General features: G+C 44.9%; 3 protein-coding genes across 6 annotated transcripts in view; all 3 read left to right on the top strand.

Annotated features, from left to right (window-relative positions):
• Positions 1-2620, top strand: part of pde2a (phosphodiesterase 2A) — a 130447-nt gene extending 127827 nt beyond the window's left edge. For all 3 annotated transcript variants that reach the window (XM_030380510.1, XM_030380511.1, XM_030380512.1), the window contains one exon: positions 816-2620. In XM_030380510.1, the coding sequence (XP_030236370.1) occupies positions 816-1041 (226 nt within the window). In that variant the 3' untranslated portion in view covers positions 1042-2620. The remainder of the gene's footprint in view (positions 1-815) is intronic.
• A 3141-nt stretch (positions 2621-5761) lies between these two features.
• cul3b (cullin 3b) lies at positions 5762-18357 on the top strand. Of its 2 annotated transcripts, none has more exons than XM_030380261.1 (16): positions 5762-6037; positions 9469-9666; positions 10914-11027; positions 11128-11288; positions 12024-12138; positions 12281-12509; positions 12729-12874; positions 13125-13301; positions 13939-14109; positions 14327-14434; positions 14992-15116; positions 15437-15533; positions 15981-16112; positions 16245-16431; positions 16773-16918; positions 17104-18357. In XM_030380261.1, exons 1-16 carry the CDS (start codon positions 5975-5977, stop codon positions 17233-17235), a joined length of 2301 nt encoding a protein of 766 aa, XP_030236121.1. In that variant the 5' UTR covers positions 5762-5974; the 3' UTR covers positions 17236-18357. The 2 variants fall into 2 exon arrangements, with proteins under 2 accessions (XP_030236121.1, XP_030236120.1); XM_030380260.1 differs by having other exon boundaries at positions 15978-16112.
• Positions 18358-18443: 86 nt separating this feature from the next.
• Positions 18444-25099, top strand: fam124b (family with sequence similarity 124B). The gene is made up of 7 exons (XM_030380262.1): positions 18444-19232; positions 19579-19610; positions 19712-19927; positions 20262-20657; positions 21031-21227; positions 22435-22618; positions 23601-25099. Exons 1-7 carry the CDS (start codon positions 19162-19164, stop codon positions 24290-24292), a joined length of 1788 nt encoding a protein of 595 aa, XP_030236122.1. The 5' UTR covers positions 18444-19161; the 3' UTR covers positions 24293-25099.
• Positions 25100-25521: the final 422 nt, after the last annotated feature.

The following is a 25521-nucleotide window of genomic DNA, read 5'->3' as shown; positions in this document are numbered from 1 at the left end:
GGAACTTTGGCTTTGACTCCCTCAAGAGCATGAACCACGACATGGAGGAGAAAGGGATTGTTGCTTGCGATTGTCTCCCGCTTGAGCCCCGTGTTCCCGCTGCTCGCTGCCGAGGGACCACCGCCTCTGCGCTGCCCGCCACAGGAGGCGGTGGTGCCTAAGTGCTGCCCGCTGCCGGGGTCTACTTCAGATTGATGTGGACTTGGAAGAACTAAAGACGTCAGAAAACTCGACACTGTTGTTTGAGATTCATAATATCGTCTGGAGGTGCACACAGCTTTTGGCCGTGATAATATATATTATATGATGTAGATATCTATGTATAATATGATATTATTTAGGTATAGAGCTGCAGAGCACCTGGAGGGTTCTACAATATTTACAGAACACGGCCAAAAGCTGTCTGCGCCTGGCCACTGCGATACATCCACTGTAAACAGAGCTCATGGTACCGTTGCCACAAGCTGCTCAGGGCCACACCCCCACCCTCCTCCTTGACCCGCCTCTCTCCTCCTCATTTGCATCAAATCTACAGACACCAAAACGGCATGTTTGGGGAAAGCTCAATGTGCAACTGCCTCGTTTAGTAGTGGCTGTAATTCTGCCCCAGAATTTCGGAAACGACTTCAAATACTGTGTTAGGGGCCCATTAATATCTATATTAAAGCATCCGTAAAGTAGCATGCCATGGGACCTTTAAGCAAACAACTGGATTTCAGTGCACGTATTTGTTTCCCATCCCTACTCTCTCCACTCTCTCCTCTAACCTTTCCTCCTGGTTCTCTCTCTCCCCTGCACACCCTTTGCCTCCGCAGGTTGCTGTCGGAGTTCTTCCCCAGGGCCACGGAGCTGTACGAGAGGGTGGCCGCCAACAGGGAGCAGTGGACTAAAGTCTCCCACAAGTTCACCATCCGGGGTTTGCCTAGCAATAACAGCCTGGACTTCCTGGATCAGGAGTATGAGCTGCTGCAGTCCCAGGGGGCCTTCGGCAGCGACGACCAATGTATCAACGGTTGCCTGGACGAGGGGGAGGGTCAGTGATTGTGACGAGGACGGTGACTAAGATGCTGATGAGGAGGATCACGGCGAGTCTCAGTGCTCTTGCTGAGGTTTTTAGGAGAGGCTGGTGACAGCTTTTTTTCCAATCACCCCCCCCCCCCCCCCCGCGCGAGAGAGCAAGAGAGATCTTTCTCTTGTCCGCTGTCCTCCACCTAGATAGCTTAGCAGGGGGAGGACGTCATGCACCGCTGACGGGGGGGTCCCTACGTGAGCGGATCAGACAGAGACAGGTTCAGTGGACTCTGGGGGACAGATGCAATGCGCTGCTTTGTCTCCAGGCCGGGATGCAGGGAGCAGGGGACATGTTGTGTCTTTTTGCTCCACCACAGCTACACTGGAGGGGGACGGGGGGACGGGACATTATTTTGAGAACGAGTTCATAAGGAGATGATGTGGGACGATGGGATGATTGTAAAAACACATCCGTACACACAAGCAAGCACACACACACACCCACACACATTCACACTTGTAAAAAAAAAGAAAACGCACATACTGTTGAGTGGAAACACCATATGATATATATACACACAATACACACAACTTTGACACACACACGAGGCAGAAAAAAACGACTACTCGATATCAAGAAGACGACACCGACATGTTCAACCTACATGAAGTGCTAAATCCATTCTGTACAATGTTTTGTAACGGCTTCTATTGAATTAAATGGTTCCAATTTGTCAACGCTCAACTCAAACCGTCTGTGTCTCACCTTACGCTAAGGAAGGTATTTTGTATGTGCACCTTGTTTATTATCTTCTTCACCTAGTATTAGTTACACAATTCAGACTCGCTCCTCAATGAATGCAGTCCGGGTTTTTTATACCATTCGAAAATTATTTTTTATTCAGCATTTCAAGGAATAAATTATTCATCACGATTTTTACAGGAGAAACATATTAACAGGAACATATTTATTTAACTGCTTTTATGATGTTTACAAAAGATTATGCTTTTTTGGGGGGGTTCAGGGGACAATTTGACAATCAGTAGAGTCACTTAACCCTATTGGCTCACAGAACCACAGACGCACACACAGACACACCTTATGTCATACATACATATATATATATGAGTAAATCAAGGCCAATTCTCAAACATTCTCTCTGTCCCCCTTCTCCCCCTCCCTGTTCCCTATTGATTTCTCTGAAAATAAGAGAAACCAAGAGAGGATGGAGACAGAGCGTCTGAAACCCTTTACAGAGATCCTTCACCATGTTTCAGTGTGCGTGGGCTAGACTAGAAACCATCGAGTGTGTGTGTAAGACGGATCTGCCTTATTGTCCATATTTGCTGCCTTTTCCAGAGCTTTTAATATATGAACATTTAAAATAAAGTCTCTTTTAGTATTTATGTTGTATATTTGTTATAGACATATAGTTTTTATTACCGATACGTTGACTGGATGACCGTGCGGTTCAGAAGATGTATATTTGTGAAATACCTGTAAAGACCTCAGAAGTCCTATTCCATGTTTTTTTTTTTTTTTTACAATGTCGGAATTGTTTTCTTTTTTTTAACTCTTGAACAAATTAAACAGACAGGAGTACTATTATGTGTTTTACATAATTATATCACATACATTCAATGATATTGATTTTCAGTTCTATTTCATAATATTAGAGATATGAAAGGTTACCATGGATGCTGCAGAATAGGAGAACGGTTTGGGCTGGTGGTGTGTGTGTGTGTGTGTGTGTGTGTGTGTGTGTGTGTGTGTGTGTGTGTGTGTGTGTGTGTGTGTGTGTGTGTGTGTGTGTGTGTGTGTGTGTGTGTGTGTGTGTGTGTGTATGTGTGTGTGTGGGAGTGTGTGTGTCTGTGTGTCGGTGCATCTGTGTGTCTGTGTGTTTGTCTGTGTCTGTTTGTGTGTTTGTCTGTTTGTGTGTGGAGGAGAGAGAGAATGGTAATAAGGTCAATTGTAAAAAACCCTGGTTGTATCAAACTCGATCATGGTAATTGCGTACAGGTAGAAATTCCTCAAAGATGACCAGCTTTAGCACTTTTATGCAGACCTCAAAGAGGTTATAAAGGCAAACACAGGTCAAAATTATGCAGTTGCGAGAAACATAAATAAATATAAATTATTTGAAATTGTTTAAAATTAAAATTTCTTAATTTTGTTTTCTATAGCTTTTACATATATTGTACATTGTATAAGCTATATATTGGCATCATATTTACAGACATTTTATTCAAATGTTCAAAAGATTACCAGGAAACCGGTCTCACTGGTGAAATGAGCTCTCTCTTAGTTACCCTCCATTCTGTATTCTAAATCCTCAGAGGGGTTAGCTGTCTGCCAGCTGGATAATGCATAGATCTCTAGGCTATGTAAACACTCACACCTGTTGCTGTTCATTTTAGTTTCTGTCTCTCCGAAACCATTAAAGGGACAGTTTCTCATTAGTATAACAAAATAGAAGTATGCTTAAATTTTTTTGGATGTAAAGATGTCATGTGGGTACCTTCCACAATCCGTTCTGATGCACATCTGTAATGGCACGTCCAATAGTGCTGAAGAGAGGTATCAACACCATGGCTGTATTCTATCAGCTCACACATGAGCCCCCCTCCCATGCTGGTCTTAGCAAGAGGAAGGCGAGGCAAAGCATGAGGCTTTCTGCTTACACCGAGGGACTCACTGGAGTATGGGAGGAAAAACGTTATTCCCGGCCAGACAGATGGTACTGTGTTGATGATGGCAAGCTGACCCTACATTGTAAAACATTAAAAAAAAAGATGTTTCAAATAAGCAAACTGTCCCTTTTAATGCAATATATGGTGACGTTCTTTGTAAGTCGACGATGGACGAAGAGAATTATTTTTATTCTTGGCCTCGCACAGACTTCTCTTTGGGGTCTATAAGTCCACTTATGTGTGTATGATTAACAAGTCAAGACCATGTGCCAATTCAGAAATTATTACTCTCTGTACACGCTGCGAGTGCAAAGGCTATTCCTTTAAATCTTTTTGGATCAAATTCAGTTTTCGGTGGTAAACTTCAAATAATTGCTATGGTGAGGGCTAGGTTTATACTTCATATTTCAGGTTTAAAAAAAATGACAGGTTAGGCACTACTGTACATCCAGAAGTAAAGCAACATATTATTTTACCATCACAGATCCACAGGACTACTTCCTGGAGCGCGTAATGTTATTGTGATGATCACCTGTGAAATATCTGTTTAATGGCAACAATATAAATGCTGTAAATATCAAAACTTTTAAAAGCAGACTTGATTGACTACATAAGAAATATGTCAACTTTTCAGATTCTCCATTGTATGTGAAGTGGTTGCATTTAGACCATTCAGTTGTTTTATATTTTTTTCTTCTTTAGTTTTATTCCTTAATTTTTTCTAAGAAACCCCATTCCATTTCATTTCAGGGGGTGATACAAAATGATGTGTATTTACTGCATATATGATATACTAGCAGTAATAGAAAACCAAAATTAGCCTGAAATATATACGTGATCCTGTTTATCATTCATGTAAAGATAAATATATTTTTTGGTCAAGGCGATGCAAGCATTATTGATCTTGTTCTTCACGTATGTTACAAAAAAATGTTGAACAAGGCATTTTGGAAAGAAAACACAGAAGAAAATGTGACTTTTTGGAATAAATCTGGTGTAAGACTTGACTACCGTCACCTGCCTCCTTCTTATCCCTACAACTCACAGGGGAACTGGGGGTAAGGGTACTATAAAGAGCTCTACGCCATAAGCTATACACTAATATACAGAAAAATAACTAGGGTAGTGTAGTGCCTTGTTGTTCAACTCCCATCCAAACCATATCATGGTTAAGCCCCAGTGCCTGCCTACATATAAACTTCTAGCTATATACCTAACAATTACCTGTTACCTAATGACATGTAGGCTATCTGACTTCCCTCCGAGTTGTTTTGGATTAAAACGTTTCCCAAGCAGCTAAATAGCCAGGCATAGTTGCTCTGCTCTCTGACTTCAAATGTTTTCGCAACCCATTGGAACCAGGGGGGTTAGCTTTTACATATTATAAACTTACTTGTGCAGCACTTTTTGTAGTGTATGCTTTGATTGTCCTCAACCTCACTTGTAAGTAACTTTGATTGACTAAATGTGAAATGTAAACATGCATTATTTCCTTGGCAGTCTCTCAGTTTAAAGGTCTGTATCTCTAAGAACCAGAGGAAAGAAGGCATAATTGTTACATTTACATTTATATTGAACATTTATCAGAATGTGTCCCTGTGAATAGGCACTCTCAGAAAAAGGGATTGTTGGGGTTCCATATTATATTAAAGGTTCTATAGAGAACCCGAAGGTTTCTCTAGAACCACTCATACAGATTACACCAGGTTCATAGAATCAGGCAGGTATTATCATGTCACAAATCAGCTCACATTACATTACTTTAATTGGAAAGTAGAACACAGAACTAAAACAAAGGTAAGCTGTAAATACAACATTATATACAGAATGGTAATATCATTACATCATACTAACATAACATATTAGGTCTAATATGAAAATTCTGTAAACTTGTATAGTCTGGACGGCCTAAACATATTGCTCCATACTTTTATCAAATTACTGTATTGTTTTTTTCAAATAATAATCAATGGCCTATTTATAATTACAATAACTATTTTGAAAATCATACATGTGTGCAAGTGCTGCTTTCTCGCGTGAGTTGATGTCCGGGAGCTCTGCGCAGTGAGAAGTGCAGGTAGTCCGCCATTGCTGTATGATGAGCGACTGAATTTGGCATATTGGCTGTCAACAATAAATTGCTTTGCGGGGACACGGACCTAAAAGGAGGGTCAATTGAAAGCCACATCGGCTGCTCCGTAAATAGTATAAGCCCCTGTCCCTTTTCGAAGAACACTTTCATGTAAATAAGGAGTATAGTGACGAAGTTACCATGTCCACTCTCAGCAAAGGCGGTCCCAAGAAGGATACCAAGATGAGGATACGGGCCTTTCCTGTAAGTACACACCGCAATACGTGCTCCGTTTGCGGCCAGCAGCTGAATCGATGGCCGTGGTCTCGGTTGCTTTTATGCTAACATGTTTAACAGCTAACCAGTAAATACGGCAGGCTGAAAATAGTCAACAAAACGGCAGGAGTCAAACCCACTGTCGGTCAGTCTTTACTCGGGAGTAGACAGTGTGGTTTGCTAACTTTGTGACTCATCGCACACCCAGTGACATGTTAGTGAACCTGCTTTTTTAAGTTACTTCTTTCAATTAGCACAGCTAGCTCCGTTTTTTTACACAGTAAGTTTCACTCGCTTTCCAGACAGTCAATGAATGAGAGTCCCCTCACAACACGTTTCCATTCCCTTCATGTAGTGAGTTCTCATCATGCATGTACGACATGTTTTCAATTTAGTGTTTCAGAACATGTGTGTGTTGCTTAGCACAATCGCACAACCTCCGCCTACGTATTTGTATAACCTGTTAAAGTTGTGTTTACGTGGAAGTATGTTTGTATTTTGCATTGTTTTTGATTAATCGGAGAGGAATGGTTCTACATGGCAGCGGCATTCGTTTCTTTTGTGTCTGAGTCATGCCTGGAGTTTTTCTAAATTAGATGACCTAGTTTCCTATACAATGTGGATTCTGGTCGTCAGTTACTTGTTGAATATACTTGTGCTCTCCCCTGACATGTTTGGTTGTTCGTCTGTGAGTATTGTATTTTAGGTTTGTACTATCAGAAAGATCTGTGCGTAAACCCCCTAAAAGATGCCCAGCCCTTTTTTTTTTCATTGTTTACAGAGATATTGCTATTAGAGGATCGTTTTGAAATATATGTGTTTGGGCTTGCCTGACATTAAGGAGCCACCTGCACTTCTACTGACTCCCAGAATTGTGTTTCACGTGTCCTTGTCTTCCTATAGTTGATATACACCCCAAGAGACTGTAGACAAACAATGATGAATAAAAGGCCCTTACCTATGCTCTCTTAATTGCTGGTCAGTGAGGGGGATGGAATGTCGCCGCTTCCTTAATGATTGATGTTAAACATGTTTAACCTGTGGTAACCTCTGATTGCTAACTAAATGGATACGCCCTGATGTTTTCCATCATGTTGGGACACTTGTAACCATACCAGAACCATTCCGTTTCTTTTCAACTATCTTTTTATTTACCTTTGTCACACTGTTACAGTGGACCCCCTACCCCACCCGGTAGGCCTATTAAAGCAAAGGATTTTATGAGTAATAAAAAACATTACACTATGGAATTTGCCACTGCAAACGTTTCATCTATTAAGAATTATCATACCTTCTTTTGATATATATGCTATGTAAGGGAAAATTTACAGCGAGCTGGTCATTATTGCAAAATAAAACCTGAAGGGTGAGTCAGTTACATTATCCCACTATTTGTACAGCTACTTACTAAAATCAATAATTTCACTCAAAGAAATAACCCCAAAGCGATTTCAATGCATTGATTGCTTCCACGAAGAAACATAGTCTGTTTGATTCTACGGTTGAAACTGCGTCCATAACAACTTAAACTCTATTCTTTTTAAGATGAGCCTACTTGGCGGTTAACTGAACATTTCCATTGATTGAGAAGTGAGACAAGGTGAAGGAGACTTCTTTGGGAATATTGATATTGACATTTCCTTCCTGCAGTGGATTTGCAGATTCATATGATCCAGGTCCTTCAGAGTCTTTGATCAGAACTGCGACCATAATCTCTGTAATGTAAAGCAGTGATCTGCTTTACTAACAGGTAAAACTAACAGAACAGAGAATCCAGCGTTAAAGAAAGCCTTGTATCGAACATTGTAACGCATAAATACATACATTTACAAAGAACTGGACTGTAGGTAAGCATGCACGATTTATTTAAGCATTGAAAAAAGGGCCACTGAAGTGCTTGTGTTATTACACATTTGTTTGTTCTTGGTGGAAATGACAGAAGGATCGTCATCTTCATCTCCATTAGAAACGCCAATACTAATTGACCTCTTCTCTCTGCAATTTATTATCTGTATCCGACCCAATGGAGTAGATCAATAGGATATAATATAGATGAATAGTGATATTTCATGGTAACAAAATAAGATTACTACAATTATGACTTTCTCTTTCCACACGCTGAGCCCTGTTTAGCATTGATCAGATGATGAAGGCTGTATAAAGTGACGTAGAAAAGATTGAGCGTACAAAAGGGTGGCAAAATAACATCCATAAATAATTGCGGCCAAATAGTAGAATATGACTTTTTTTATCCGAAAATATTATAGTGGGTGTGCTTTATTTGGACTAAAATAATTAAAACAAACTATTGTTTATTTCTGAAGGCATACTTAGCTGTCAGTTGACTCACCTCCATAGAAATTATTAAACAACCAATATCAAATATAAAACCACATGTAAGGGTCTTTAATGCATTGTGTAATTCTTGAATGGTATCCAACTGCTATTTTTTTCTCTGCTCTCCAAAGGTGGAATTTAAGTGCCTATGGAACAAATGAAGCAGATTAAATTGTGGATATGATATCCGTTGGGACATTGTCCAGGAAAAATATATTTTTTCTCTCACAGGTCTGCCCTCATGTGCAGGAAATTCCACTGTAATGTCAAGACACTAGATTTCGATACCATGACAAAGTATGGTCATGGAATCCATCTTGTACTGGCCCATTTCTAGCCAATGTCCAAATGATCCAGCCTATTCTGAGGTTAAAAAGAGAAATGCGTTAGTTGGCCCGCAGGCTTTCCTTGCATACAACTTGGGTCTACAGTTTATATATACCTGTGTGTGTGTGTGTGTGTGTGTGTGTGTGTGTGTGTGTGTGTGTGTGTGTGTGTGTGTGTGTGTGTGTGTGTGTGTGTGTGTGTGTGTGTGTGTGTGTGTGTGTGTGTGTGTGTGTGTGTGCGTGCGTGTAATATATATCTATTTTTTTTTTGTTTTTATAAATTAATATTACTTCAATATGATCAGTTATGTTGCTACACAGTGACAAAGATTTGTTTTCTGAGTTGTCTGAAAGCAAAGAGAAGATGCAGTATATGCTATGATAAGAGGAGGCAGCATTTAATCAGAGGCTTGTTTTTACATTCTGGTACTGGGTATTTCCTCATCAGTTACTTCAGACTCAATGGAGGAGGGACTGCTTTAAATGTGAAGCAACACCAAACCACTCCATAATAGATGGCTAAAGTAATTCCACAAAACATGTTTATCGTGGGTAAGAGAAGGAAAATATGAATCAAATATGTTGCACTGCTATCGTTTTGTGATTACTTTGGGCTATTTTTCCCCTCATTTGTGATTGAGAGGGGTTGGAAGGGCGAGTTATCTGGGGTAAACAATAACTTCTATTTCTCACTCACATCGCTTGTTTTGTGTTTTGTGCATTTCCCCGCTTTTCTGCTTCTGGCCCCTGCTGCAGATGACTATGGACGAGAAATATGTCAACAACATCTGGGACCTTCTGAAGAACGCCATCCAGGAGATCCAGAGGAAGAACAACAGTGGACTGAGCTTCGAGGAGCTGTACAGGAACGCTTACACCATGGTGCTCCACAAGCACGGGGAGAAGCTCTACACGGGCCTGCGGGAGGTGGTGACGGAGCATCTCATCAACAAAGTAAGGCCACTGCACATCAGTCCTCAACGGATTTTCATAGGGATGTTTTACAAAGCAGGAACAGGAACACATTGTTTTTTTTCTTTTCCTGCCTCCAGTTTAAACGGGATTTGCATACTTGTGAAGCATGTTCTTGCTGGTTTAGATGACATATGATAAATCAGGTCTAGGTATTTCAGTGGTGAGGGATGTTGTTTAACTGGTTAGAACGTTTGTCAGCTCGCAGTGAGAAGATATGGGGTTCAAACCCTGCCGTGGCCATGTTCACACCATTTACTCTTGGTACGAGAATAGTGTTTCTGTATGTATGTATGCATGCTACGAGGAACAGCTAATCGAGTGTGACGCCCTGGACCCCAAACCCTGGCTAGAACTGAAATCATACGAAAAATGGTACGCCAGTCACATTCCACAGTCGCGCGTCCCAAGTTCTGATATACACAGAAACCACACACTCGGATTACCCTCTTGGCCCCGGTCGCACCGACACCTCTCCACTACGCTTACACCCCAACACCTGTGACACCTCACCCTGGCCAGACAGAGCACAGTGAGGTGATGATGCAGCACCTCCAAGTGGAGGAGGAGGAGGCGGTGACGGAGGGAGGCCTCCGTGCCCTTTGAGAATCTCAGTCCAGCGAGAGGCGGCGTTCACAGTGCTGAGTCACTCTGCAGTGGTTTCTTTATCAAGTCTGTATGTACGCGGAAAGTGGGGAGGGAGAAAAGGCCGCCGATCATAAAAGTACATTCAGCACGTACAAGAAAGAAAGCAAGCAAGTTGGAATCGGGTCTTGCTCTCAGGGGGATATATAGAGTCACACTATATTTCCCCTGTCGGGGCAGCTGGACAGTAATGGACTGAAAAAGGGCACTAGCAGGAAGGGAAAGGTTGGCCTTGACGGCAGCTCTGAGTATTAAATGTTGTCATAAAACTTATATGAATCCATCTAATGTATGGTAAAGGAGTCGTACCTGTCGAAGGGTTCACATCATGACAAAAGGCCACCTTTCTGAACTGGATTTGGGATGAGGCCATTTAAAATTGGTGTTTAATGTCAGCCAACCATTCTCAATGTAAATATTATTACCTGATTATAGTAAAGACAAGGCAACAGGACATCTGGAAGGGTGCTTCATCTCTGTCAGTGAAATTCAGACACACACTTGACGCACACACAGTAAGTGTGCGTGTGTGTGTGTGTGTTACAACCACATAGTGTGATAATATAAATGTTTTTCTACTTAAGGTACGGGAAGATGTCCTCAACTCTCTGAACAATAACTTCCTCCAGACCTTAAACCAGGCCTGGAATGACCATCAGACTGCCATGGTTATGATCAGGGACATACTCATGTACATGGTGAGTGATAGTCGAAGTGGAATAGAAAATTGAAATAAAACACTAAAATAAACTACAATTGAGTTGCTCATTCTGTGGTTCCCGGTGTCCCTGTCCTCAGGACCGAGTGTACGTGCAGCAGAACAACGTAGAGAACGTGTACAACCTGGGCCTCATCATCTTCAGGGACCAGGTGGTGCGCTACGGCTGCATCCGAGACCACCTCCGGCAGACCCTGCTGGACATGATCGCCCGCGAGAGGAAGGGCGAGGTGGTCGACAGGTGGGCAGGGAATCAGCTGGAGCATGGAGTCAATGAAGGGATCATTTGTTATTCAGTTGCTGAGTAATCGTTGAGACTTAGTTTGAATCTATGGAAGATGAGCGCTTTAAACTCTGCAAGACTTCACTTTGAAAAGTCTTTCAACTTTGCAAATTGCAAAGTTGAACGACTGAATTTTAGGTCTGAAGCTCTCGTACATGCTGCAATGGCTTCCCTCACTAGCAGCTCTCCCTTTAAGTGGTTTTATTATTGTGGTTTCTTTTTTGCTCAAATCCCATCAAATTCTATATACCCTGGGCAATGTCAGGAAGGTATGCAAAAATGGATACCGCCCAAGCCTATTCCTAAGAGCAACTATTTATAAATCACTTGGCATATTCATATCAATGAATGCTTAATTTCAGTGTAAGATTCGCATTGTATTATTTAAAAAAAAAAGCAGGCATTCATGCAAGTTCTTACACTTAGTTCTAGGCTAATTTGGCTGTAATGACCATGTGCATTTTGCTCAATTGATGGTGGTGTCCACCGTGCAAATGGGGGATGGATTCCGTCCATCCACCATTACACCATCCACCATCCCCCTCAAAACCATTTTGGTTTTTCCCTTCAGTTTGGGACTCTTGCTGAGTTGTTTGTGTGGCCTCCAGCCAGGTCAGAAGAACAGAATCCGTACCCTTTGCTGTTTTGGTAGTGGCTATACATTACTGATGGTTTTCTTTGTCTGTCCTCCAGGGGCGCCATCAGGAACGCCTGCCAGATGTTAATGATCCTCGGGCTGGAGGGGCGGTCTGTATACGAAGAAGACTTCGAGGCTCCGTTCCTAGAAATGTCTGCAGAGTTTTTCCAGGTTTGTGTGTAAAATAAATGAATACAAAGGAGATAAGAACATGACTCAAACCTTCAAAGCACACAGATGGCCTTATTTAGAGTGCTCTGCTCATCACCCTAGTACTCATCACATTTGCACATTTGCCTCCCTCCCCCGCCAGATGGAGAGCCAGAAGTTCCTGGCGGAGAACAGCGCCAGTGTTTACATTAAGAAGGTGGAGGCGCGGATCAACGAGGAGATCGAGCGAGTCATGCACTGCCTGGACAAGACGACGGAGGAGCCCATCGTCAAGGTGGTGGAGCGGGAGCTCATCTCCAAACACATGAAGACCATCGTGGAGATGGAGAACTCGGGCCTGGTCCACATGCTGAAGAACGGCAAGACGGAAGGTCGGTCGGTGGAGCCTGGCACATTTCTATCTGATTTCGTAGATCCCCATGTGTCCTCGTTTATTGCCGTTGTTTCCCATTGTTTCTCATTATGAGTCATGACTGCAGGGCTGGCTCGGTGTTCACAAAAAGTTTCACATCAACATGTTGTCCAGCCAATGATTGGTATCCGTTTGGATTCTCTTCTCGTCTATTAATACCGATGCAATCTGTGTGCAGACCTGGCGTGCATGTATAAGCTGTTCAGCAGGGTGCCTAATGGACTGAAAACCATGTGTGAGTGTATGAGCTCCTACCTCAGAGAGCAGGGCAAGGCTCTGGTGTCGGAGGAAGGAGAGGGCAAGAATCCTGTGGACTACATCCAGGTAAGGGACATTCTCCTGCCAAGGAAGCGTTATCTATGTCTGGCAGTATCCATCCGCTTTGGCTTGTGAGACGCAGCATCGCACAGGATTGACCGTCTATCAATTCTTATAAGAAGCATTGCATAGGAATATGCACAGCCACATATTCACGCTAGGGGGTGGCATGTTGAACATATTTGCACATTAACTATGGCTTTTTTTTTCATTTTCTAACCCTATTGGAATTCTATTTCTTCTTTACTTTGGCCAGGGCCTGCTGGATCTGAAGACGCGCTTCGACCGCTTCCTCCAGGAGTCGTTCAACAACGACAGGCTCTTCAAACAAACCATCGCTGGGGACTTTGAGTACTTCCTCAACCTGAACTCCCGCTCGCCCGAGTACCTGTCCCTCTTCATCGACGACAAGCTGAAGAAGGGAGTGAAAGGGGTGAGTGTTCTCCACGGGGAAAGCTTCAGTCAACAGTATGCGTCATTCTGTCACAGTGTAAAGGTCTATGCTATGGTAACACAATGGTAAGTTTCACAGTCTAATCTTTTTATATATATCTGAGTGCGCTTACAAAGATAGTATGCCTAACTAGTGTTTAGATTCTCTGCCCGAGCCCGGCCCGCGGGTCGGGTCGTTATTTCCCGCCGCTATCCTCGGGCCGGGTCGGGCCGGGCTTTCGATCAAGCGTTTTCTTTTGTTTTTTTTATCATTGCTTTATTGGCCTAATGTGAGGAGAAATCTATGCCATAAACAGAAATATTATAGGCCTTTATTACACGGGTCTTCTCAATGCCGTGGAACGCTCCGTTCACTTGCATGGGTAGTAGTCCGGTAACTTGTCAACCCCAGCGTCTTCCATTGCTAAGCGACGTCACCGTCTTTGCGGACAAATTATTTCTCTGCTGATCAACATTACGAATGCTGGTGATGAATAAATTGTACGATCTAAGCTCTATGCCTAACTGTGGTTCTATGCCACCTTCACGGTCCTGGAAGATATATTTGAACCATTCCAATACGTGCTTTGTACATTGCTTTGTGTCCTCAATCGAATTCTGCCTGCAACCGTGTCCAGCTGACGGAACAGGAGGTGGAGTCCATCCTGGACAAGGCAATGGTGCTGTTCCGCTTCATGCAGGAGAAGGACGTGTTTGAGAGGTACTACAAGCAGCACCTGGCCCGCCGGCTGCTCACCAACAAGAGCGTCTCGGACGACTCTGAGAAGAACATGATCTCCAAGCTCAAGGTGAGGAGGAGAGGACACCAGTGTGCCCTGGAACGTAAATGAGCCTATAGTCCACAAAGCCACTTGGGTTGGAGTTACCTTTTTGTCCCACAGATTGCAATAACAAATACTAATGGCTATATTCTTATTCTTGGTGTTTCGCATCCTGAGTGACAAGAGTGAATGACCCTTCCTGTGCCACTCGCCGCCTCTCACTCAACCTTTATCTTTGCCTCAGACGGAGTGCGGCTGTCAGTTCACCTCCAAGCTGGAGGGCATGTTCCGGGACATGAGCATCTCCAACACCACCATGGACGAGTTCAGGCAACATTTACAGACTACAGGGGTAGGAAAGCGCTTAATCGGACTAAAGTATTGCAGTGCAGCCCTCTCCTCTTTTTTTCCTCCTCATAGCAGTTTTTTGTTCCACCTGTGCTCCCTAGGCAGTGGTTGTCCTGCGGCTTGACATTTCAACAAACGATATGAATCTCTTGCGCTTGTGCCTGCTCTGAATTGCAGTTCCGTATTGTAGGGCAATACATAAGACAACACTTTGACCTCCATCCGTTTCTAATCCCTTTTATAACCAAGTCCTCACTCATATGATTATGGTTCTGAATGGTTTTAAACAGTTATAAACATACAATCCCTGCAGGACTTCAGATGCTAAACTTATGGTTTTGTTTTATTAGAAAAGCTCTAGCTTTTTCTGCGGGGCTGGTCCCAGTTCAAGGTGCATGAGGATGTCTTTGAAATGGCCGCTCCCACCCCTCATGCCTCTCGACCCCGTGACAGGTTCCTATGGGGAACTTTCAGACAAGCACTTATGTAGAGGACTGCAAGTCAGGAGCCGGTCCCAGAAGGTCATGAAAACGTTGTGTGTGTGTGTGTGTGTGAGTTCAGGTGTCGTTGGGAGGAGTGGACCTGACAGTGCGGGTGCTGACCACGGGGTATTGGCCAACGCAGTCTGCGACGCCAAAGTGCAGTATCCCCCCGTCGCCGCGACACGCGTTCGAAGTCTTCAGAAGGTCAGTCTGTTATCTAACCGCTGGCTGAAGAGGCTTTTGGCAGCACAGACGTGATAAACAACTTTGTTTTCGCGAGATGCAAAGTGGCAATTAGGAAGTAATGAAATGGAACGGCGTGCCCGTCTGTGGGTTTTTGGTTTCAAGATAAAGGATAACGGCTCTTAATTGAATTTAATTCCAAATTGGTGAGCTACCTCGCTTCCCCACAGAACTAGGATATTGGCTATTCCCTCTGGGTCCTCCTGTAGGAAGGTAACTTCCTCCCCATCAGTGGAGTCTATTTAGGATCAACGGCGTGCTAATGGTCTGTCGTCCTGTAGGTTCTACCTTGCCAAGCACAGCGGCAGACAACTCACACTGCAGCATCACATGGGCTCTGCGGACCTCAACGCCACCTTCCATGGACCAATCAAAAAGGTATATAACGGCGTTTACACATGGGGAAGACATGCACACCTGCGTAAAAAAACAATAGATTGGATTTACTCTTCAGTCAGAAAAGGGCAGGACCTTTTTAAGAAGTTTGTGGAATGACACTACTCTAGCTTAAGGTTAATAATCTATACAAGTACATTCAAGGACACTGGCGCTGTGTTTGTTGTCATCCGTAGCGCTGTCGTGTCACATGGTGTATTCCACTTGTGATTCTTTTGTCAAATGTTTGTGCACAGCGTGTTACTAAAATGAGTCTAGCTTTAATTCTAAGCCGCCCTACGTGAATATAGTTTTTACATCGACTTCTTTCACACTTTCCCCACAGGATGATAAATTGGGGGTGCAAACCTGCCAGTTGCACTTTAACAATTTGGAAATGACTCCAAAAGACCATATGACTGAGTTAGTGTTTCCCATTTCCTCAAGGAGGACGGGTCAGAGGTCGGCGTGGGAGGAGCCCAGGTGACTGGCTCCAACACCAGGAAGCACATCTTACAGGTGTCCACCTTTCAGATGACTATCCTCATGCTGTTCAACAACCGAGACAAGTCCACGTTTGAGGTATGGGCGGTCGCTTTGTGTGCTTACTGCCAGTACATTAGGGTTTGATGCTATGAACAGTAGAGCGCTTTCGACGTACGCAACCCGACGGCTTTACTGATGGTCAGATGTTGCGCGCTCACGCCGTTGCAGGAGATCCAGCAGGAGACGGACATCCCCGAGAGGGAGCTGGTGCGGGCGCTGCAGTCGCTGGCCTGCGGGAAGCCCACCCAGAGGGTGCTCACCAAGGAGCCCAAGTCCAAAGAGATCGAGAACGGCCACGCGTTTACAGTCAACGACCAGTTCACCTCCAAACTTCACCGAGTCAAGATCCAGACAGGTAGACGGCTACAAAACATAAAGACCTGCACATTCCATGATAACAGATTCTAAAGGGAAAACATGAAGACTAACTGCAGAGTAGCTATATTTATTAGAGCAAGTGTTTGTATATATGCAATGATCCTTTTTCGTTGTATTTTTGTTATATATTTGATAATATTTTGCAATTTTACAGAATCTTACAAAGGGACTGATGTATGATCTGAATATAGAAGTATAAAGGTTCTACCACAACAGCTGTAGTGGTAAAACAGCATATTTGATCATATGGAGATTGGCGGTCTTAACAGTCAGTCAGGGTGTTGACCTCTCTTGTCGTGTTGTCATTATGACTCCTAGTGGCGGCTAAACAGGGGGAGTCAGACCCTGAGCGGAAGGAGACGCGGCAGAAAGTGGACGACGACAGGAAACACGAGATAGAAGCCGCCATCGTCCGTATCATGAAGTCAAGAAAGAAGATGCAGCACAACGTACTGGTAGCAGAGGTCAGTTAACACACTCTAGGCTCCGCTTTGAAAAAGCCTTTGTTTTCATAACTTTACCAAAACTTTGTCTGTATCCTTTGGGAAATAATAATCGATCAAGCATCGTCATCATCATAACGATAGTAACTGCTCCGATATGAATACTCAATATTTATTTTGTTTTTTTTCTCCTTCGCTATTCCTAGGTCACGCAACAGTTGCGATCACGATTCCTCCCTAGTCCTGTAGTCATCAAGAAGCGCATTGAAGGACTGATTGAGAGGGAATATTTAGCACGAACGCCGGAGGACCGCAAAGTATATACCTATGTAGCATAAAAAGAATCAACTGACAAGTCAAGAGAAACTGAGAGCCTTTTCTTTTCTGTGGACTGCTATGTGGTTGAATGAACTCGAAAAAGAGCTTTCATCATTGATTCTGGGAAACACTGAGAAGCTGTTTTATTTTTATTTGGGTTTTTTTCTCTTCCATTAAAAGTGTAAGCAAAACTAAAACCAATCAACAGACCTGACAACTTTCCAACAATAGTTTGAATCTACTGGCACAGAGAGTTGAAGCTCGAGGTGATAAAGTTGCGTTACCGTCATGTTTCTAATGTGGCCTTTTGAGACAATTGGTTCAGTGGGTCTGCCACTTAATCTACTGTCTGTTGATGGAAGAGGAACAGGCAGAGTGAATATAAGAGATGTTGTGGAGGAAGGGGGCTTTTGTGGAGGCTGTGAAAATATATAAATTTCCCACCCAACCCACGTTTTAAATGTTGATGTTAGATGTGTTACATTTGTGTTTTGTGGCACCACGATGGCTTTAGCAGGTTATCGACACGTTTTCACATTCTCCTTGGGGTTTTATTAAATTCAAGGAGAAACGTTGCACACCCGTAAAGACCTGTGTTATAATAGCATTGCAATACAATGTTGACTACTTCCAAGGAGATAGATCAATTCAATTAGACTTTCCCAGTGATTTGTCTGTTTTTTTCTTTGTTCCTTTTTCCGTTTCTGGTTTAACAGATTGTACCTCATGCAAGTCCAATATTTTATGCCAAATTCCAATCCAAATTCTTGCCACTTGTGTTGGTAGTGAGAGCTGTAGGTATATGGCATGCATTCTATCATACTGGGTCAATGGGGCTGGGGCTGCTAATGACCTAATGCCCTATAAGTGGTGTATGGTCTCCAATAACACCTCCTCTGCTGGAATAATGGCTCCACAATGGCCCAGAAGATTCTCCTGTCTGGAATGTCCCCCACTTTAAAGAATTCAAATGGAACTTCTTTTTGCCATTCTCAGCTGCATTTGGAACGGATGGAACGGATGTTTTAATGTGTACAAATTGTAAAATAATTGTTGTACTCACTGCAAAGGTGGAGTGTACAGGGCCTTGTTTTCATCATATTAAATGTAGAATAAATGAAGTCATGGAGTGCTTTTTGACCGAAGCATGAAGAAGGCTATACGTTTGCAGTGCAGTGTTTGGGCTAAAATAATTACGTTTCCAAATAAACAAGATTTATTGGTTCTAGTAAAAAGAAAAAAGGTATAAGAATCCTGATTTGACAAGGATTCAGGAATCTATATATAACCCTCTTAATTGTTAACACACACACCACAAAGTAGGCAATACAGCACTCGATATATTCCAATCATTATTGCCCAATGTGCATCCAACACTGACCTTGTGAAGAACAACACTGAAAATCAACTTTGACCGGAGTTAATGCTCTCAAGGCATTAACAGATTATGTCCTCAATATTCAAGGTTTAGACACCCCCATTCCAGTCCACTAACGTTAGACTTACAATTCTGTTCAACCCTTCTGGGCTCTTCTTTGTCCTTTCATATTGTTCGACGGCTGCCATCTGCTGTTTTATTATAACCGGCTTTGGCTTTAAAACGCCCAAACATCCACGTACCGATTACACACTGTGAATACCATTGCTTTTACTAGTTGGACTTCATGGCAAAGAGAAAAGGCTCTGTGTTTTTGTTGATTGACCCATATGTAAATTTTTGCCGGGATAATAAACCTAACGGTGCGTGTTTGCCTGGTGACGTCAGCGGACCAACTTGAGACGCCGCTCTGCGGTCTGGACTGAGGGGCGACGACCCAGCCTCCCTGGCTCTCTGTAAAACCTAATGGGATGCATTGTATTTCACGGGAGCCGTGGCAAAATGTTACTCGTCTCGCATCCCTGTGGGTTTTCCAAGGACGCCACCTAATGTCCTATTCCCTCGGACGATGATACGAAGAGCGAGTTTGTTTGAGGAAGTTGAAGATGAGAACGTGGACTCGGGAGCCGAAACAGCCGAGTGAGTTAGCCGAGCGGCGGCTAAGGCTAGTGAACTTTAGCAGTACGCTTTCATCCGTTTGTTGTCATTGTGTTTTGTGTCTCCGTATCAACGTTGCTTTGGTTATTCAGCCTTTTTGAAACGCAATGTCTCTGCTATGATAGTAACCTAATTGATCCGCATTATTTATCTATTTTACACATTTGGCAACAAAGATACTTTGTTGTCATGGCGACCAAGGCCAGTTTCCAAACCAACCACAAGATGGTGACAATATTATGTTCCCTGCATTTTTTTTATCAAGAGATGCGTCTGATTGAATTCCCTCTAGACTCTTCATAAAACCCTATGATCTTTTCCTCTTTAGATCAGATAGCAGTAAAATGCCGTCGTCCACCAGTAAGTATGGCTCCTTGCAGCATAACTAAATCGAATCGATAGTTAGCAAATGTGCTTCGTAGCTGTTTCTCTGAGTGTTATTTACCCCCACCCCCCTCCAGAAGAGCTGAGGGCCAGGCGGTTGAAAGAGCAGCAGCCGCAGGTGTTTCTGGTGAACCTGCACCTCCTGGCCAACCCCGGAGACTCTCTGCTCCTCCAGCACACCGCAGACCAACTGCTGCGCTGGCTCTGCCCTAGCCTCCGCATCTTCCATGTGTCAGAGCGGGCGTCTCCCCTCCGCGAGTACTCCCGTCCGTCCCGTCTGGGCCCCCTGACAGGTAGTAGGGATCTTTTAGTCGTCTTGCTATTAAAAAGAAAAATATACATATGAATACGTTGATTATATCAATACATTTTTAGCGTGGGCTATCTTCACATTTGCACACAAATGCTAAAATTGTTGATGTCAAAGTAAATATATGACTAATAATGTCTGTTAAATGACAGTTCACGTGAAATGTACATCAGCACTTAATATCCAGTATATCTTTCGATATAAATATATATTGACAGAGATGCATCTACATTCGGAGGGCTGCCTTAACACAGACAAAACCCCAGCAGCCTAGCATCAGAGCCTGCGTTGAGCTGTGCCGTGTCTTGCGGCTGCAGGCTACCCTTCCCTGGCCGTCACCTTCTTCCTCCACGAGGTCTACGGCGAGGAGAGGATCCTGCGGGTCCTGGACTTCTTCCAGCGCCCTCCGTGGCAGTACCACCACACCGAGAGCTGCGGGAGCCAGGGCGGCGGCGGACACATGGACCCCCGCAGCCCCCCGACCCACGCCCCGATGAGGCCCTACCTGCTGCCGAGCCGCGACTTCTACAGCCTGGGCGCGGGCATGCCCGTGTGGGGCGTGCGGCCGGTGCACTGCGGGGGTGAGACGCTGCGGGTGACGCTGTTCAGCGCGCACGACAACTACGAGGACGAGGTGCGGCTGTACGAGACGGTGCTGCAGCAGCGCGCCGAGGAGCAGAAGACGGGCTTCTGCTGGTTCACGCTGCACACAGGCAAGCCTCCCGGGAGCACGTCCCTCATATCGCCTGTACCGGCGCCCAGTGGCCTCCCGCTCGGGCACCAGGGGAAGTCAAACCAGCACTGCTCTCAGCAAACGGAGCACTGACATTTCGAGTTTGTTGGTTATAGGTTTCCTAAAATTATGTTTAAGCCCAGTGTCTGACATGGATGTGACTGCAGCTACAGTGGGTTAGTGGATGGCGTACCCGACGTGCCTGCACAAATTCACTGTCATTGACGTCAGATCAATTGAATTAGCTGTGGAGGTAGGGGTTATGTACTTTTCCTCAAGAGTTCACAGGTAGGCTGCAGATCTTGGGTCGGAACTCACTCCTTTCGTCTTCCGTCTCCCCCCCCCCCCCACAGAACCAGGGCTGTGCCTGCAACTGGCCATCAAGCAGCTGCCGCCGGGGGTCCGGGTGGAGCCCTGCTCCTCCGCCGTGCTGCAGTTCAGCGTGGAGGAGGTGGGCCAGCTGGTACCCCTGCTCCCCAACCCCTGCACCCCCATCAGCACCAACCGCTGGCAGACAGAGGACCTGGACGGAAACAAGATCCTCTTCCAGGTAGGCCAGTCTTCAGAGGGGTGACAATTGGAGGAAGTAGGAGTCATGTGATTTGTAAGGCCTATTTATCTCGAGGCTCTGTTAAGAGAGGAGCGACGCAATGATCAATGTACACCACGTCCTCTGACACAGTTCCAACATAAAGAACCAAATAAATGCATTAATACCCTGTCCATGTTCCAATCCCCAGTCCAAAGGTAATGTGTTCGAACATTTGTAATTTAGTAGAAATAGGAAATTGTATTGTAATGTTGTAGTAACTATTTTTCCATGATGTTTATAAATCCTGGTTGTATAATGCTAATGGTCATCAATTATGAATAATCATACACTTAACTCATCTCATCTGGTTTAAAAGGCACTGTATTTTCAAGTTTTATCGCGAGTAAAACTGGTAAAGGCTCTGTATAAAAAAAAAGTTGAGTACATTCCAGGAATACAGTTCTGTTCTGTCACACTGTAATTTCACATTTAACACACTTGTGTGTGTGTGTGTGTGTGTGTGTGTGTGTGTGTGTGTGTGTGTGTGTGTGTGTGTGTGTGTGTGTGTGTGTGTGTGTGTGTGTGTGTGTGTGTGTGTGTGTGTGAGTGAGTGAGTGTGTTTTTTTGTGTGCGCGCGCAACCACTACGTCTTCTTGATTTATAGCAGACAAAATGGTTAGACTGGGATATTTGTCTCGGGAGAAGGCGGTGGCTTGGTGGCAAACACTGTTATTTTCTTGCGACATGCACAGTCGGAAATACTACATTTCTTCTTCATTGTCTTCTCTTAAACAGCTGAATCTGAGGAGAGGGGATTTCTGGCCTAGTTTGGTGGGTGGCCCAACTTCAGAAGACTGGGTTGAGATTAAAACAATAGTTTTAGATGTAATGCATGGTACATGATGGCTTGAGGGGCCACGCACTCTTTAATTTTCTTTCTGGAATCTTTATTGACGTCTTGTCAGAACTTTGGGTGAAAGAAATATACATTCCTTGAGGCCTTACATAAGACAACCCATTAAAGTCGAGAAAGAAATGAAAACGACAGGAGCCTCATTTTCAACGAGACAAAGTAAATGCATGTCGCGTGCACCCGAAACAAGGTAAACCAGCCATATGTGGGTGGTATGACAATCCTGTCAAAGTTGCTTACCTCGCGTTAATCTCCCAATCCGGAGGTGTAAATCATAATCCCTCCCCCCCCCCCCCTCCCTCTGTCATGCAGGTTAAAACTTCGGCCCTACCCCAGCGACCTCTGACCTCCGCCTTTGCACTGAGCTGCTCCAAAAGCTCCCTACTCGGGCTGCAGCTGAGAGGCTCGGGCCACGCCCCCCCCACCGGCCAGACCCCCGGCCTCCCCGCTCCCTCTGGTCCCCTCGCATCGCCGGCCCGGCCCGGGGGCAGGACAGGTACGGGAACCAGTGACGACAGCCTAGTCTCACGATTCAGACTTTATTATATTATGTAAGGGATAATGTATATGAGCGCCGGTCATTATCGGGAAATTAAGCCCCGATAGGGACAACAGGACTTGCCAAAACGACACGGCTACTTGCCAAAACGAAAAAATAACTTCCCACGGTGTGTGTTCGCAGTGTTTCGTGGTGTTGATCAGCGGAGAAATAGTCTGCCAAAAACATTGACGTCGCCTAGCAACCAAGTATGCTGGGGTTGATAAGTTACCGGACTACTTGCGGAGTGATACAAAAGACGGCAAAAAATCCACTTTCCTTGACAGCGGTCATTATATGCTTAGCAACGATGAATTGTCAAAAAATAATTCACCGCCGGAAGTTGTATAGGCCCATGCAAGTGGACGGAGGGTTCCACATCATTGAGAAGAGCCGTGTAATAAATATCAATAATCAACAGCAGAAAGTCGCCTTTCCCCTTGGGGCTCTGTAAGAGTTGAATTGGTTGAAACAGCGAAACACAAACTCAGCCAGCACCTTTACACCTTCCCCGTCGAGACGAAGACAAGCTAAAATAGGACTCGTCTACTACCCTATCTCTCTCCATGCGCTTGAATCGAGCCGACAATGTTTTATTCTCGGTCCAGTGAACTTTATTCTCCATCCATTGAAGCTTGACAGAGACAACGTTGTCTGCAACCTTGGAGACCGGAGGAATCGAGTCACAATCGATCAAAGTGCCAACCTCAATAATCCCCGCCCGACACATCCTAGAGATTTATTGCAGGGTTAAAATGGTCAACTTTGTTCCCCTTCAATGCTCGATCAAGCCTGGCAGCATGTATCGGGGAGCGAGCGGCGCGTTGCTTTTATTTATGCGGTGGCCGTCGTGAACATGACACAGCCTGACCACACCTATTATGAATCACGCCGGCTGACCTACTGTTTGTTTTGTTGCTGTTCCATGTGATATCCGTAGGCCACCGGCTCTCCGTCGAGCAGAGCAGCGAGAAGCCGTACGGAGGAGGCGGTGGAGGAGGAGGAGGTGGAGGAGGAGGAGAGAGCCAGGTCCCGGACAGCTGCTGCAGCACGCCTCCGGGGAGCTCCTGCTACTCCTCCCAGTGCAGCAGCCCCGCCCTGCCCTCCTCCTCCTCCACCTCCTATCCCCCCGACTCCCCCCTGCGCCCCTCCATCTCCCGCTCCCTCTCCCACCTCCTGCTGGAGGCGGAGGAGCCCGAGACCAACGTGGACACGGGGGCCGCCGTCTCGCCGCTCCGCCCCCCCGACGCGGGCGGCGGGCCGGTGAGCCGCTCCTCCTCCTGCTCCTCCTCCTCCTGCTCCTGCTCCTGGTCGGCGGAGCCGCAGCGGGAGAGGAGGCCCCCGGCCGTGGGCGCCTCCTCCGCCCTGGAGACTCTGGCCCGGGAGCTGAGCGAGTGCCTCCCCAAGGCACGCGCCACCCCCTCCCCGGGGCCCCCCAGGACGCGGGGCCCCGCCGGGTCTCCGGGGACGCCGGGGGCCGGGGAGGGGTACGCCCGCAGGACGCTCGGCGCCGGTCAGAGCCCCTCCAGGGGCCCCCCGGTGGAGACGGGCAGGACTACGGCCGAGCTCGGTCACCACGAAGCCCAGACGGCGGGACACGGCCACGAGCCGATGGACGAGTTCTTCATCTGAGTCCTGAGTCAGGGGCCGGTGCCAGAGATATCAGTGAGTGAGTCATCCTCGGGAAGTCATTCCACGCGTTGGTGGGGAAGAGAGAGGAGCCCTCCGCACTTTCCCTGGAGTGAGGTTATACATTTGAACACAAAAGCATTTGCTGCGGGGGCAGGACAAATGAGCAGAGCCCTGTGGTTAAGGTTTAGCCACCATGGATAGTTTTGACAGTAACGTGTCGTTTTATGTAACGTGTACTTTGTTGGCCTTTAATATTGCCACATGTGGTGTCTAATGTTTCACTTTTTAGAAGTCATAATCATGTTTAATGTTTTGTGTTTTTTATGTGTATTTATATCTGGTTTTTTTTACAATGTTTGAGCCACTTCAAATGGACAACGGTAGTCCTGGAAAAAGCTGGCAAGGAAGGAAATGTTTTAACTTATTTAACCTAAGCCAATCATACTTTTTAATCCCGGTTGGTGTTGATCTTTCGGCTGAACCACAAACTTGATGATCTTGGTGTTATGAGGCCTTTCAAAGTGTCTAATATTGTGATATCTATACATATGCTAACCCCTTGAAAGCACAGGAGACCTGTATTCTCTTTAGATGGTTCTGCAGTGAGTTTGGTTACAGCAGACTGAATCACCCATATGGCACTATGTACTGACCGCGTTTAGGTGTCTATCATTCTTAACATGTAATGATGTGTTCTTTTATAGTCTTCGCCAAAGAACATTACTGAAAGCCTGTATCGATATTACTGGTAAGAATAAATATTTATTGGGTCTCTCATATTCAATTAAATGGTCTCAATAATGTTCAGGCGGTGAACTATTACGTTTAGTGCTTATTATCCAACCCCCTTCATGGATGTGTATTTGAAGGCCTTCAACCTCAACCTACCAGTGTTGAATAAAACAAGGCTTGAATCATTATCGTGGAAGACCAGGAGGGAATATCAAGGATTAGCAAAGAAGAAGCAAGAATCTGGATTTGTAATGCTCAAGGTGTTGACCAGCTATCGGCTAGGGTCAGGTCAATTGACCGGTTATACCAACACGTTACAGTAGGGGATTCATGCAAGGATACAATACATCAAACGATTTTTTATTTTTAGTTTTTCTTCAAGAGATATATTGAGCCTACCCACCAGGTTTAATATATCAATGGATTCTTTTTTTTTCAAACGATATATTGAACCTTTCCCCCCAGGTTCAATATATCAATAGATTATTTGTTTTCTC

This window comes from Gadus morhua, chromosome 16, assembly GCF_902167405.1.
Source record: "Gadus morhua chromosome 16, gadMor3.0, whole genome shotgun sequence".
Lineage (NCBI taxonomy): Eukaryota > Metazoa > Chordata > Actinopteri > Gadiformes > Gadidae > Gadus > Gadus morhua.
Note: the sequence above shows the minus strand (reverse complement) of the source record. Positions and strands in the feature narration are given on the sequence as shown.

Coding starts and splice junctions, on each gene's coding strand:
- cul3b (XM_030380260.1), top strand. CDS start 5,975: ATGTCCACTCTCAGCAAAGGCGGTCCCAAGAAGGATACCAAGATGAGG. Junction 11,289..12,023: donor AAGGGCGAGGTGGTCGACAG/GTGGGCAGGGAA, acceptor TCTGTCCTCCAG/GGGCGCCATCAGGAACGCCT. Junction 16,919..17,103: donor ACAACGTACTGGTAGCAGAG/GTCAGTTAACAC, acceptor CGCTATTCCTAG/GTCACGCAACAGTTGCGATC.
- fam124b (XM_030380262.1), top strand. CDS start 19,162: ATGATACGAAGAGCGAGTTTGTTTGAGGAAGTTGAAGATGAGAACGTG. Junction 19,233..19,578: donor TCGGGAGCCGAAACAGCCGA/GTGAGTTAGCCG, acceptor TTTCCTCTTTAG/ATCAGATAGCAGTAAAATGC. Junction 21,228..22,434: donor GAAACAAGATCCTCTTCCAG/GTAGGCCAGTCT, acceptor TCTGTCATGCAG/GTTAAAACTTCGGCCCTACC.